This window comes from Crinia signifera, chromosome 2 (genome assembly GCF_055691185.1).
Source record: "Crinia signifera chromosome 2, ASM5569118v1, whole genome shotgun sequence".
Taxonomy (NCBI): domain Eukaryota; kingdom Metazoa; phylum Chordata; class Amphibia; order Anura; family Myobatrachidae; genus Crinia; species Crinia signifera.
The window spans coordinates 312,843,147-312,859,576 of record NC_139218.1 but is presented as its reverse complement, the minus strand read 5'-3'; the positions used below and the strand labels follow the sequence as shown (position 1 = coordinate 312,859,576).

General features: G+C 42.1%; 1 protein-coding gene across 1 annotated transcript in view; it reads right to left on the bottom strand.

The window, feature by feature from the left end:
- GTF2F2 (general transcription factor IIF subunit 2) overlaps positions 1-16,430 on the bottom strand; it is a 171,485-nt gene that overhangs the window by 11,397 nt on the left and 143,658 nt on the right. Inside the window, exon 8 of the mRNA XM_083168959.1 lies at positions 7,690-7,833. Within this exon, the coding sequence (XP_083025085.1) occupies positions 7,690-7,833 (144 nt within the window). The remainder of the gene's footprint in view (positions 1-7,689; positions 7,834-16,430) is intronic.

Genomic DNA, 16,430 nt, shown 5'->3' with positions numbered 1-16,430 from the left:
ATGCGCCTTTCCATCGGGTCCTTAAACACGTTTGCCTCTTCAAGAGGAAGCGTTGTTTTTCTTGATATACGGGCTATTGCTGCGTCAACTCTAGGTAATTCTTCCCATGCCGACACATGAGCCTGATCAAAAGGGTACATTCGGTTAATCCTAGATGGAACCGCCACCCTCCTATCGGGGTGTTTCCACTCCTCCTCAATAATGCCCCTAAGGGAAACAGAAAGTGGAAATTTCTTCCCTTTTTTCTTTTTATCTTGGAACAAGAGTTCCTGTAGATTGAGGTCTTCCTGTTGGTCCTCAATTTTTAGGGACTTATGTATTAGCTCCAGTAGGTTTTCCACCATTACTGGATTGTAGTCCATATCCGACTTATCCTGCGGATCATCATCTTCGTCCACATCTTGGAATCCCATTGATGGCCCTTCTGCTGGCCCTGCCTGTGAGTCCTCAGAATCTGACAACACGGCATGTTTTCTTTTGGTGCTTAGTTTGGCCAAGTCTTCCTTGGTAACAAACTTTCCAGACAATGCTGTACTTAGCATATCCACTAGTCCCACCATTTGGCTAGGGGAAAATAGTTGAGGGGTTTTGCATGTTTCACAAACATCCTCCTTATAGCCTTCAGGCAACTTTTTGTCGCACATAGCACATTTGGAAGTATGTATCCTTCTATGCTTGGCCTTAGTGCTGTCCTTGCTTGCTTCGGACCTAATGCACATAATATGACACCATTGAGCACCATGAACACAAACAAACAGCCTGTTTACCAGGCAAAATAATGATTTCCAGATATAGGCTTACCCCGACTTTTTTGTGCTTGGCCGTTTATCATCATCCATGGTATCGGCGGGCACTTTCTAATGCTGTGCTGTATGGCCAATACCGCCTGACAGAGTTAATCCTGGTAGCAGACAAGCTTCTGCAGCTCTAAAATAAAAGTGCCCCCATCATGAGTCACAGAAAGGGCACCCAGGATCCAAGACGCATACTCAGTATGTTACTCACGGTCCAGAAGCACTCTCTGCTTGCAGCGTCTCCCACGCTGAATTAGTCTCCTGGCAAACTTCAGCTGCCGCGTGCATAGGCACTTCCGCCTTTACGCCGGCCGCCGCGTCACTACTGCTGCGTCGCGCCGCGCCTTCCGATGACGTCCGCCCCCTTTCCCTTCGGATGAACGGAGGCCAGGCTTGCCACGCGCACCCACGCCGCCGCTCAGCCGTATTGACGGCATCCAGCACCCGGGCTCCATACCCGCTAAAGGCCGGCCTATGCCCTCTCTTCCCCGCTTGACACAGGTATCATAGTGGGGGCATTTTTAGGTCTAAAAGCACTTGTTCACGGGGTAACCTCCATACTGCCCTTGGAAAGGAGAAAAAGACACTGAACTAAGGAGAAGGGGCGTATATATACAAGAAGGAGGTCTTTTTTTCCTTTCCACAAGTACTGCCCAGTAGGGAGGAACCCAGTGATTGGCTGCCAGGGAGGAGGTAGAGGAAAATGGGAATATAATTAACAGCCTGCCATGGTAACAAGTGGATTGCTAGATTTCTTTCAAACTTGTTTTTGTATTCTTCAGCCAAGTATTTATGTAATCAGCTACAGTGGTTTATTTTTTTGATGCTCTGGAATGACTTAGCTCAAAGCTGTATCACAGAGCCCCTAAAATAAATATCTAAAAACAGGGTTAAACCCCACAAAAGGAAACAAAATAAACAAATGGACTGTCTAACAATGAGTCATAACCCCTTTAGCACATGTTTGTCACTGTACCGCTCACTCGATCTATAGAAAGCAAGAGTAATGAGCAGTGCCTGCAAGTCTTCCAGTCACAGCTTTGTGAAAATGTCATGGACACAGCAGACCACTGGCATTGATTGGCTGAGCGCAACAGAGCATATGATGTCACTGCTGAAGAGAATGTGGCAGGATCTTGCTGAAGACATAAGTAATGTTACACACCATTGACATATTAGTTCGTATCACTGTAATACTAAATGAAATATGCCGCTGGTAATAAGCATCATTCTTAAATGGTGCCCCATTCCATGAAAATATCCCAAATGTACCACTATTAAATAAAATGAGTTGCCTTATCAAAGTATGTTGACAAGCTAAGTTATAGCTCTAATAGGTTCTCATACAAAAATTAAAAATAGCACAGCCTCTTAAGTCAAGAAATGTTTTTGACAAAATGGTGGAGGTGGAGGACATGGCTTGTCACATAAGTGACAACTACATTCTGTGATAGTGTTGGATATAACAGAGAAGAAAAAAAAGTCCCTCTATCGCAATGGCTTCATAAGGGCTAATAATTTCATCTGAAACTAGGACACCATTTTAATATGCTGTATGAGAGTCATCATAGCACCTCAGACCTGGGTTATTGCCGGGTTGGTGACATATGGACCCGGGATGAGGTACGGTGTGAAAGCACCACAGCTTATAACATGGGTTGATCAACCCGGGTTAGAAGAAGGGTCAAACCTTGGATGCTCTCTGTATTATGGACGACCCAGGTTTAATTTGAAAAGCGCTGCGCTGGCTTTGCGACATGAAAGGGGTACTATTCGCCTTTTTATTGCACACACAGGAGCTTTATCAAGCCTTGGAGAGACCGAGAAATTGCCCACGGCAACCAATTTCTCACTTATCTAGCGCAGTCTATAATATGATAGAAGCGGATTGGTTGCCTTGGGAAACTTCTCCACTTTCTCTCTCATTAAGGCTGAATACATTTCCCTCAAACGCTAAAGACATATTGGACGAAATTAACATTGCGAGTCATCAAAAATTATTATAGATTCTACCGGCTAGCATGAATACACAGGGTGTGTTATATTAGGTCGACAATTAATAGATTGATTCTAAAAGGTCGACATACACAAAAGTCGACAAAAGCAAAATGTCTACATGGAAATGGTCAACACATGAAAAGGTTGACATGGTGTCCCATGGTTTCTTTTTGGTGTCAATTTGTAGATTTGACAAAAAAGGAACCCAAATTAGTGTACCGCTTATTTTGCCATACTTCAGGTTAGGCACTTCTCTCCTGTGTTAAAGAGTATAAGATACCCAATGTAGAAAGTCTTTAGGTGGCAGCACATTAGTGTACACCAACATCGCAATATGTAGTAGGGATGTTGTAATCAGTATCTAGACTAGATAGGCCAAGTGGTTCTTATCTGCCATCAAATTCTATGTTTCTAAGTTGATAAACAGGAAGTTTGAGGGCGTAGGCAGAGCCGCCATCAGGGGGTGCTATGGGGACAACTGACTCGGGCCCGGCCATTCTGACAGAGAGTAGGGCCAGGGCCGCTGTATCACCGCAGCCCGCCAGCACCCTCTTCACTAAAGCAGCCCACGACTGAGTTGTCTGGTCACCATCCTGCCTGATTAGAGCAGTGGTCCGCAAGTTGTGCGCAGCCAGCTGCAGAGGCACAGTCCCTGGCCCCGGAGCCAATCTCAGTGACACAACACGCCCGAGGACGTTCACAGGCAGTGCAGTGGGCAGCAGGAACACCGGGAACCCCACAGTAAGCAGTCAGACCGCGCGCCAGAAGAAGGATGAGCCGCGGAGCTGGTGCCGCGATCCTTTAATAGCAAAATAGCAATATAGTAATTATTTATTGTAAGTTTTTAATACACTGGAGGGGGGTCTTAAGGTCCTGGGTTGTGTCAGACCCAGGCACAACAATTCCTTATGGCACACTTTATATCTAGATATCACAACAGGAGAATGTGCGATAATAGGTGTATATTGCAATAACACTTCTTTTCAGACTTTACAATTCTAAAAGCAAAACTGCATTACATGTATTTTAATCCTAAATATAAGGAGTGATATAATTACTGAATATATTAACAAGAGAATTAAGAGCTGCCAATAATTTTTCTATCCCTTCTCCAAAGCTACCAGAAATAATAATAACGTTCTTTTTTAATGCTGCAATTTTTTTCTTCTATCACTCTCTGTAATTTGTGAATCTCAAATAAAAAAGGAACACAGCAAGTACGTTGTACAGAGATTTATATTTTCTACTTAAATAAAAAAGGTTAATTAATCTTCCCTTCAACCTAACGAGTGCTCACATTGTTACGCAATAGCAGGTGTTGATGGTGTGTCACACACTGCCGACTGCAGGTATTTCTTCACATGTCTGAGCACCTGCTTTTTGACAGGAAAAAAAAAAGATAAATCCTTTTAAAAAGAAAATAGAAAAACAAAACTAATCTCTGATGTATTCCTTTTCTTTCAGGAAACACAGAGCATTACCTAGCCAGCTGAGAAAAGGCAGTGGGAATGTTCGAAAGAAAGTCCCCAGAGCCATCAAATCCAACACTAGCAAGTGTCTGCACCAGAAGAAAACAAAGGGATCTGTAAGCTGCATACAAATCATACAGCTGCAAGTACTGTATGCCAAGCCCATATTAAGACATAATGGAGGGGGAACAAGCTGGTAAGTGTATAACAAAAACACACTGTCAAAAACTGTATCTGGGTTTCAAATTCAACACCTTATGGCAAATAATAATGTGAGTCTACATCATTAAAACACAGAATAATTCTGCTCATCTCACCTGGTGTACCAGAGACACTGATAAATGTGGTCCTGGATAGAAATACCAATCACCTATTAGTGCAGATACACATTTCACAGCTACACATATACACTGCAGCACTCAGACCACTGTGAGCCTGGCACAATGTCAGAAAATAGACGGTATTGGGATATTTAGGTTTACCACAGATCGATCTCAGTCTCTACTTTCTGTACATTTTTCCTTCTCCCAGCATGTGCAATCACACCAGAAAAATGGACAAATCAAACCTATTGTTCATCAATTAGTAGAACTATAATCATGCATTTATTCATCAACGTACAAAAAATAGTCATGGCTACATCAATTACACTGGGGAAGTGGTTGTATGATTCTTGTTGACTATTATTTACATACAACAGCCCCCTCCACCATCCTGTACTGACTGGTTCAGCCATTCTTATTCAATCACATTCCCGACTTATATTATACAAGTCTCCTCTACCTTGATGTGCCAGTCTGTCGCGGCCCCCAAACAGACCATCACCTACAAAGGTGCTCTCAGACCACAGAGTGACCATGAAGAAAATCTGACTAAAATGTTCACCTCCTCCAATAAAACTTTACAACATTAAATTAAATATTACTGATTATTATTTCTGCAATAAAAGGTTTAGTAACCCTATCCCTCTCCTCACTCTTTAACCTTCAAACACTAATGAAGTGAATGGTCTACTTCCAGTTAAGTTAAAGGGTCATTCTCTCTTCTTACACTTCTTTCGCTCTGTCTTTCAGTACAGTTGACCACCCCTCTTATTCTGAAAATCCTTCACTCCACTTGACCATTATGGTATTGGTGTCTACTGGTTTACCTTCTACATCTGTTTTACCACCTCCCTCAGTCTAAACACTCCTTCAGTGTCTTTACTTTTGATACACTGGACCAGTTCCTGGGTTGGTTGGGTCTTTCAAAGCCAAGACACTAAACCTCTGATTTTCTGTTTAATTATCTGCTATCGGTGAACTAGAAACCTACACAATCACTTCTATGCTGGCAAGAGGTGCCCAAACGCGGTTCTCACGGCACTCCAATGTTCCATGTTTTAAGTATAACCATTGGTCAACACAGATTGTGAAGTCAAATTGCCTGAGTGCTTATTAAATCACCTGTAGCTAAGCATGAAAATGTGGATCATTGGGGTACCTTGAGGATCACGTTTATGAACCTCTGGTGTAGACAACAGCCAAATGTGCCTCTCCTCTGCCACGAGCAGGATCTTAGTGGCTGCTAAGTATTCATTCCGATGTCCAAATTGTACCTAAGATTTAACATGTACATAATACAACTCATCTTCTTGCCTCCTCACTGTCATAACTGAAAGCAACTGCATTTCTTCAAGGCAAATACCTTGGTGACCTAACTACACTCTCTGCTTCCTTCCACACATCTATTCAATTGTGCAATCTAGTTGTCTCCGCCCTAAAACAATGCCTCAATCCTTCTCTTTCTTGCTCAGAACCAAAACACTTACCAATTTTCTGATCATACAATTGACTTTCTACCATCTCTATGAACTCAAAAGATTTCCATTTTACCATCCTTGCAAAATACTGAAGCAATAAGATTTTTTAATTTCCCCACACCATAGGGGATATCAGGCTATCCAATTAGAGCACTTTTTTACAAGGCAAAAAAGGTCCTAGCAATAACATGAGATCCGGGATACATTCCCAGACCCATGTATTCTTGCAGATCCGTGGTCTGCTTATCAGGGATTATGCTTCGGATGCCTCTAAGGCACACAAAGCATAATCCCCAATAAGTGCTGGGTTATCAGGGCTAATTGTATGGCCTTGAGTGAATTGATTAGCTGCTCAAAATTTTTGCAGATAATTGGCTATCGCCCCATATCGATAATGCTGGGTACATGCTAGGACAACAGATCAGGCATCCATCATGAAATAAACATTGAGCAGTGAAAAGATCATCAAAAATACAACAGAGAATGTCAGCTGCTGATTTAGACTTCTAGTTTTTCTACATGTGGTTATAAGCTAGAGAACATAAAGAGCTACTATAATGGAAGGTGCATTATTAGACAGACCAGTGCAAGGTCAATGTGAGGGGGCATACCGGGACAATGGGTGAGTTAGGATACCCAGCGAGTGTACCGGAGATGGCTTGCTGTGTGCCACCCTCTTATCCTTCAATAATTGATTGGTGCCACCCTCCAGAATAGTTGGCAAGATGGTAACTATCCCTATTGTAAAGCGCAACGAAATTTGCTGCGCTATATATAAAACTGTAAATATATAAATAAAATAAATACAGCGTGGTCCAGTAGCCTAGTAAGTTGAAGGTTTTAATAGCAGTACAGTGTCCTCTTTTATAGATAGGTATACAACAGGATAATATTGCTATGTAGGTCAAAATTTCTACATTAAAAAATAAATAAATAGGTAATTGGTATGTTTAATATACAAAGTGCTCAGTTGTCACCAAATAGATAATAAGGAGCTACAGAAACACCATGATTTATATGGCCATAGCCTCATTCAAAGGAACCCTGAGAATGAGCTGAATTTGTATAAACTTCATGCATTAAAAAATATACATACATAAAAGTGGGCAAAGGTCCCTATAGCTTTTGAATATTTAATATTTTATTGATAACTGTTATTCTTTTTTTATTGTGGTCATTGTGTAAGACCTAACCTGGAAATATGAATTAATCAGTATTTTAAAATTGCCAACAATAGTCCACAAACTGTCTGTAATATCAGCTTCCTCTTTAGATCTTAAATAATTACCAAATTAAATTTTAATGTGCAGTTCTGTTCTATAGAGGATATTAGGTTTGTCTCTCAAGATAGCAGCCCTTTAAAACATGTGACATATGAATAGGACTGGTAAAGGGAGAGGAAAGAGTGCTACTCTCCGGCATTTTAGATATTTATTTTCAGGATAGATTTGTTCTTTTACTTTTAATTGAATATTGTAGTTACCATAGCCCCCAGTGAAGGGCTTGACAGCCACAAAGAAAAGTGATCAAAATATAATAGGAAAACCAGTATGTGTTATTGCCTAATGAGATAGTTCCTGCCAACGAAACAACCACCCTCCTCCATTCGTTACCATCAGGTACTCACCACAGGCTGTTTTGTAATGTCCACTAGATCTTTAATATTGTAATACTGATGCTTTTCAAAGGCAGAAAACAGCATGTCCAAAACCTGCTGCTTGTCCACACGAGATCGCTTGCCGTCGTCTTTTTTCTTCTTTTCGTACTCAATCTGCACAGAAACTTTATGTTAACCATTTGCACATAAAGAGTAAGTGTTATAGTAAAGTATATGTATTGCAAAGATACAGTACATTATTTAGAAACAGAAAAAAAAGGTACCCTAAAAAAAGTAATTAACTTTATTTACATACTATTAGTTAGCAGCCCTTCATGAATGCACAAGTGTAACCACAAGATGGGGAAGAACTTGAGTAAAGGTGTGCATTGGGGGTGACCTACCACCAACACATCTTTCACTCTTAAACTCTACACATACATTAACTTATGCTCGAACGCCTAACTTACACTTTATATTTGGGGATTAAGTGTTAACTTGACTGAATGAGCCGAATCCCAATTCCTTAATTGACAGAGTTACCTAGCAAGCAGCAGCTATATATATATATATATATCACCGGGATACAGCCAAGGCGCCACCTACAGTAAGTAATACATGCCCAAAGGAGATGTAACACACCAACAGACAGACCTCCCCAAACAAAGGGCTTACTTCCTGCACCTGTGACCCCATCCCTTCCATGGCCAATGACCTAGTGTAGATTCAGACATCAGTGGTATTACAGTGGGTATCTGGCCTACAGGTCAACGGTCATTAGGTTCGCACACGAAAAGGTTTAACTTTTTATACTTTAGCATCCATATGCACCGATTGGGAACGAAACATGGTAAGGGAAGTGTTAAATCTACAACCCGAAACCAAAAAAAAAAAAAAATGTATGTCAACATGAAAAGGTTGACCATTTGGAGTCAACCTAGACACTGACAACTCTTTATATCATAAGCATAAAAGGTGTACTGGTAGCAAATTCCACCTTAGAACATTCTGCATTAGGTCTCTCACACACACGTCAATTCATTAGGAAAAATGTTTTGCATTTAAACTCAGTGTTACTTTCCAAGCATGTGTCTTATTTAAGAGAAATATGTAATAAATACAGACAGCTATGAAAAGAGATAGACATGGTTAAGGATGTCTAGTAATTAAAGTGAACAATAACACATTTCACATTTGTATTCAAACAATTAGCTTGAATCCCACACACGACAGGACGCTCCAAATTATGTAACTCTGCAGATGGAACCTTCTAATGTAGCTTTCACATCACACTTTTAAAACGGTATATTGCCGTTTTTTTGCCTTTTAAAACGTTTAAGGCTGCACTGTGAGAGTGTCATAGTTGAAATACCATTTAAAGTTAACTGGTATTTCAACACGTTTAAAAAGCAGAGTCCTACCCGTTTTAAAGCCAATTCAGAGCCGTTTTTTGTGCTGTCTGAATGGCACTGAAATGGTATTTAGTAAAAAATAAAGGTTAGAGCACTGTGATAGGCTGTCCCTTGTCTTGTGTCCCTTCCCAGAACCAGGAAATAAGCTGTGGGTAGAAACGTGTTCAGAGGTTAAACGGCTTGACTGGTGATGTGAATGGTACTTAAACGGTATTTTTAAATGGTAATCTGCTGCAATATGAACACTAGACCCGTTTAAAATACCATTTAAAATTACAGTTTTTCAAAACGTTTCAAAATGTTTTATGTGATGTGAAAGCTACATAATAGACGTGAGCAATATTGTGCTACATTTATTAAGGAAAGGACTCTGGGAAAAGGAGGCAGGTGCCATTTAAAAAGATCTAAAACGGTCTGTGAACTGGGCAGTATAAAAGCCCATCAGCCAACATAGGCCCTTATTCTTATCGGCACGGTACGGCCCGCGTGCGGCCGTACCGCCGATGTTTGTGGTCTGCACATGCGCAGAGGTCATTCTGCGCATGTGCAGCCCCCTTCGCCGCAGACGGATTTCGTCCGCCGCAAAGGGGGCGGATAGGGGCGTGAGAGGCATCATGCCCTCATTTCCCTATGTGTACGCCCCGCGTTTCATGGGCGTTCCCATGCAAACGCGGGGCGTATGCATGGTAATGAGGGCATGACGCCCTCATTACCATGACATGGGGGCGGAAAGCTGACGTCGCCGGATGTCAGCTTTCAGCCCCCATACAAGCTACCACACGGACGATTGTCCGTGTGGTCTTAGCTTGCGGGAGCTGCCGCGGCGTGCGGGCCTGCCTTCGATGGTCGTCGACCATCGAAGGCAGGGGGCAGCTCCCACCATGGTGGAGGCGTAGCCTCCACCATTTTTGAGCGGATCGCCAGCCGTCCGTGTATGGACGGCTGTGGCGATCCGTCTGGTGGGCGGCCCTTGGTTTGTGCGGTCGGAGCCCCGTGTGCGGCTCTGACCGCACCAACCAGAATAAGGGCCATAGTTGGAAGGAAGAATCCTGTTTATGGATGGGATACCCAATTTCTTTCATTAACTGCATACTTACCATGGCCAAATACAATCAGATGATAATGGCAACATGGATACAGGAGGTATAGGGGGGTATTCAATCTGTGCCAATATTTCCTGACATAGGCACTTGCCGATTTAATGCTGTCGTTATTGAAGGTGGACAGACCTGACTGTAAGAAACAGACGTTTTCTGTCAATTCGTGTCTGTTTTAGCCAAATTCAGGACATTCCAACACTGGACTAACGGTACATTGAATACCAACAGTCAAATTAGTGTCAGTAGCTGGCGAAAACGGAAGGGATTCTGACTGTCACGACGTTTTGACAGTCAGAATTCTGGATTGAGTAAGTGTGCTACAGCATGCAATCCCACACGGTAATTGCTGAGTCATCATGCAGGGTGCACTATACTGTGTGCACATCTAATTATTTACCACAGTACCCTATGCAGACTCCTAACCTACTGTATATTTGCATTGCTCAGAGGCACAGTTATGTGGAGCAGATGGGCTGCTTACAGCAAACACAGCCAATAATTGCAGAAAACTGGCAACCGCTGTCTGACAGCAAGCAGTCAAAGGGAACATCAGACGAGAAAATCCCCAAACACAAAAACATAACGGTCGCAAATCGCCTACAATAAAGAACACTTAAATGGGAATATGATTGTGTGTGTAAATTACTACATCTCAGCAAAATAACCTTAGGGAGGAAAAAGTGGTGACACAGCTAATACAGATATTAAAAATACAGTCAAGGGAATATTAGGTCAGTCTTGCAGTCAGCACATTTATTGGTGGACACATTTACAAGTATCCAAAAACGCTTCACTACATAATGATGTGGCTTAATTATATTCTATGCATGCAGAACGAATACAGGGGTCACTTGCTGGGAGCAGTGCAGATAATTGGGGATGCAGGACTGAAACACAGTAACGCAAAGTAAGAATTTCCAAGTTAGGCCACTTACTAAAATAAGACAATTGCCAGATTCAGGTAATGTTGCTTTCTATTAATTTTTTCTGTATGGCATTAACAACTAGTGTTTAGTAACTGTACATTAACTACTTATAAGGGGGGGCAGGAATCAGAGTTCTAGGGTTCAACATTACACAATATGCATCACCGACTGGTGAAAAACTGCTGCTACGTAGCTATATTACTCATAGAACACACACATATGAAAATCATTCAGAATACACATGCATGCAAATAAAGGGGCAAATTGTAAAGCTCAGGCCATATAGCCCGTGAGCTCCAATAATAAGAATACACATTCAATCCGCCATATTGCTTTAATACAAATAAACTGATTAGTCCACCGGTGGCGCTTAGAACCCTTTCTGCCTGCTCTAGTAATAAAAGTCCACCCCACCATCAGTAATATAAATAAATGAATCCAAGCCTGGTGCTGGATTTAGTCCATTTTCATTAGAAAGTGTCTTATTTCAATCTTCGCTTTCTTTCTACTTCTTCACCTACCTGTTTCATACTTATTTGAATGCATTAAAATAAAGAACAATAGGGTCGATTTATTAAGCTCGGTGAAGTGATAAACTGTCTGTTTTTAATCACCGGCCAATCAGCTCCTACCTGTGAAGTTACAGGCTTGGTTTGAAAAATGATAGGTAGGAGACGATTGGACGGTGATAAAAAACAGACAGTTTATCACTTCACCGAGCTTAATAAATCTACCCCAATATCCTTTATTTATAGCTCGCTTGTTGATCCACCTGTGCATACTCTCGCTGGAAAAATGTTGTAGGACCTCTCTCTATCACCGTCTCCTCTGCTGTACCATTACTCAGTGCCTTTCAGCAGGAATTCATAACTACAAATCAAAGATTGAAAAATAAAGCGCATTTGGCGCATAAACTTTGCCATTAGTCTATTATTACATACAAAAGGTTTAAAAAATCTGTACTATTAAAAAAGATTGTAGAAGTAGACATCATACAGAACTGGATGGCTTACAAGGAGCTCAGCGTATTAATCCAAATGATGTCTGTCTGAAAACGAGCTTTTCTGCACTTTGTCACTGCCAGCTGATCACTTGGGAAGCTGCTCTGCATAAGCACTGCCGATACACTTCGGTCTCTATTAGAAAATATGTTCTTACTTAGACCATAGACAGCGAGGGTGCGCTAGAGGAGAAGGCGATTTAAAGAAGACGTATATATTTTCTCAGGTGCATCAACATGTAAGTGGGATACTTGGAGAGGCCGATGAAAAAAAAAAATAAATGGACTATTTCTGCTAAAAGATAAACATTAAAGATATAAATAAATAAGTCCTTACAAAATTGACTAAAACCAGCACCAGGCTTTGATTTGTTTTATATTATTTACATTAACCACACTTCCTTAGCCAGCACCACTGAAATGATCACTGCAAAGTAGACTCTGAATGACAGACTATAATAATATCTGACACAAACCATTTATCCATGCGGCAGGAAACATGCAACAGTTTATCACAAAGATACGCAGACAAATTTCTTTCAAATGATACAAAGACATGTCCTTCTACTATTGCATAAATCGAGAGGTCTGATAATACACGGAGATCTATAATAGAGCCTAGGGCAAGCTATTGTATGACGTATCTGACCTTAACTGAAGAAAAGACTAAATAAAATACAGTATTTATTAAGCCTAAAATGTTTAACCTTTTGCAGTCCAAAATTTTTTTTTACAATTCAAACAGTCTGGATTAAATGGTTAAATTAATTGTAATTTTTTTTTTATTCAAAAATGGTCTACATTGAATGTTAAACGATGGTAATGTTCTTATTTTAAAGTGGCTCACCATTGGATCTACCACTAGCGCTAGGGCTGTTGAGCCTGACTAGACATTGGAATTGAAAGGGTTAAAAGTGTATTTACTAATAATAGTTATAATTCTACTTCTAGCTATTATACTGCAATGATCCCTATATGCCATTATTATGCTAGTTGTAGGACACATACAACTGTATTTAGCAATAGTCTGTGGTGTTAAATAAACACCACCCCGCAACTCTACGGGGTATTTAATCTGGGATTCCGACTGTCGGAATGCCCTGACAGTCAGAATCCCAGGCTGTTTTTGCTTCTCTTGACTCCAACTTGACACTCAGAATTCAATGTGCTGACTGTTGATTGTCGTGAAGTCTGAGGTTTGGCAAAAATGGCCGCAGATTAACAAGAAATGGCTGACAATTCGACAATCCGTGTCCCTTTTCAGACAAAACCAATTCGATTTAAAAACAAAAAGTCAGAATTGTTTTTTTTGTAAACTGCCTTCAATGCTGTCGAAAACAACAGCATTGAACAGGTGACAGACGATATTTCCACAGGCGAATATCGACCACCCCTACATCTTTTTCACAATTACTGAAATAACCAGACAGTCCATTTTAAAGAGAAATAATGTTAAAATAGTGGTGGTACGCTACCTATTAAAGCAAGCCGGGTCAACCGGTCGCTCCCCGGCTAGCATCCTAGCATTCTCCTGCCACAGCTTTCGATTTCCCCAATAGAAAAACTATGGCAGGGCGTACTGGGACTAGTTTCACAACAGCTGGAAATCCACAAGTTGGCCAGGCCTGTATTAAAGTGATTTAGGCCTTAATTCTGACATTGGCACTAATCCAGGGAATATCGACACCCCAAGTGAGGCTATGGTCTCGCAGAGTGGCCGCAAGGTGTGCATGATAGAAACATAAAATTTGAAGGCAGATAGGAACCACATGGCCCATCTAGTTTGCCCACTGGCGTATTCGTGTTAGGGATTGGGTTAGGAAAAGGAGTATTAGAGTTGTTTTAGTAGTTGGATTAGAATGAGGGTATTAGGGATAAGATTGTAGGGTTGGTTTATCAGTTAAGCTTTTAGTATTAGGGTTAGGGGTTATTATTAGAGAGGGATGGGGTTAGGATCAGAGGTTAATGTGTTAGGGTCACGGATAGGGTATTGGGGTTAATGTTTAAGGTGAGTAGGCTGCTATAATTACATACAATGGGAGAAAGTTCTATTTCAGATGGGATGTTGCTATTGGCAATTCTCTGTCAATCACTCTAGTTCTCACTGTAATCAGCATTGCAAAAGGATCGTCTCATAATCAGCTGCGTAAATACAGAGTGCACGCGTGGGCTCAAATAGTGACAGAAATAGCATAAATATCTATTCGCAATCCCCTCGTAATCTAAAGGACAGGAAGACAGCCTTTGGGGGTGGAAACCTGCCATTTTCTGGGAGTGTCAGGGGAAAACGCAGGTGTGCCCAGACCTTTTCAGGAAGGGTGTGTGATGTCAGCGCTGACTGCAATCAGCCTGTCTCAGTGCCAGAGTTGTAGAAGGGTCAGACTAGGGTGGCCAATCCCGGGATTGGGATCAGCGGGATCCCGGGATTTGGCCCCTAAAACGCCGGGATTTCAATCCCGGGATTGGAGTTTCCAATCCCGGGATTAGACTGCGCATGCGCAGTCTAATGCCGGCCAGCATTGCCCAGACCTTTTCAGGAAGGGTGTGTGATGTCAGCGCTGACTGCAATCAGCCTGTCTCAGTGCCAGAGTTGTAGAAGGGTCAGACTAGGGTGGCCAATCCCGGGATTGGGATCGGCGGGATCCCGGGATTTGGCCCCTAAAACGCCGGGATTTCAATCCCGGGATTGGAGTTTCCAATCCCGGGATTAGACTGCGCATGCGCAGTCTAATGCCGGCCAGCATCTGAGCGTGTGCTCAGACACTGCCCGGCTTCTCCCTTCCCCGGCAGTACATCCCTGACGAGTACAGAGGTCACGCTGCGCAGGCCAAGCAGCTGCACAGAGCCAGTGTGGCACTGTGCAGCATGCGTTTGCCCCTGCCCACCAACCCGGCTGGCTCCCCAGAAGCCTGCATGTCGCCATTGCCCAAAAGATAGACCGTGCATGCACTATTTACCCTGCTTAGATCGCCTATCAACACAGGCAAAATCCTGCTCAGCACAAATCACTCAAAACACATTGCAGGTGCATGGCATGTGTGCAGCGATGTGTGCTGAGCAATCTGTGCTTAAGCACCTCACTAAGCACAGGACTCAAATTGTTTTGTGTGTATGGGGCTTTACACAAAGAGACTCACAGCTGTCACTGCAACTAAAGGGACACTGCTAGGTATAACAACTGGGGGCAAATACTTCTATAACCCAAATATACCTGTTAATTCATTTAACTGAATCAAGATTCACATTTAGGAATTGTCGTCAAATAAATCCATACAGATGGATCGTCCTTGCCTCTGTACATTCCCTTCATTATAGTAGTTATCCCCACTGACGAAGGGTTGTGCAGTCAGGAGAGGCAGTGCTTCCCTTGTTGGCCGGTGGCTGTGACAGTGCCTCTCTGTACACAGCCGCCACCACCATACGTCACTGCACTGACTAACATATGCACTATGTGAAACAACTTTTAAGGAAAACTAATGATATTAAATTAGAGGCACACAATAAATGGAAGTGTTTTTTGGATCCCAAGAGGAGCTCTTTACATTTGAATTAAATTGCAGCACTGGAACATTTTTAGTCTAAGAGAACATTGACAGAAACGGTTTCAATGAAGCATTAATGTACGTGTGGTAGGGTATTCAGCAATGTGAAACCCATTAGGACAGTTTAGAGTCTGCATTCACTCATTTCTCTTTTCTTTTTTGTATTGCACTTTTCACACACTGATTTATGCTAGTAAAGGAAAGAGTCAATGGTATCATTTTTATCACTGTGTTGTAAAATCTAGCGGTACTCACACCTTCAACAAGCCATAAGGAACACAGGGAATGGATAGCAATTTGGGACCTTTGGAGGATGCCGGGATACCTGACTAATATATCAATATATCACTGAAATGTATTAATTCCATTTCTGTTCATATTAAAGGCACTTGTCATTCCGTGGGGACGCTGGCCCCTAGTAAGTGGTTAGGCTGCGATATCAGGAAATTCAATTTTCATGCACAATGTTAACATCGACCCTACTAAGGCCAAAATAATAAGTGGGTCCCAGAGACCACGCACTTTAGAAAATTGGGGCCATGCTCCACTTTTTTTAGGTCGCATTGCAGACCAATATGTTGCACATTTTCAGTACTGACAATGCCTCTATATAGATTACCTTCATCTCACAGACAGCAGGTGCAGTGCTGAGGGCAGAGAGGGGGTGAGGCTATGTAGCATTTGAGACAGTGCTGGGAGTGGAGACAGGTGGCAGCTTAGGCAGAGCTAAGGGCAGGCATCACTTGGGGTACAGCTGGGGTTTGAGGCAAGAAGCAAGTGGGGCAGGAAGG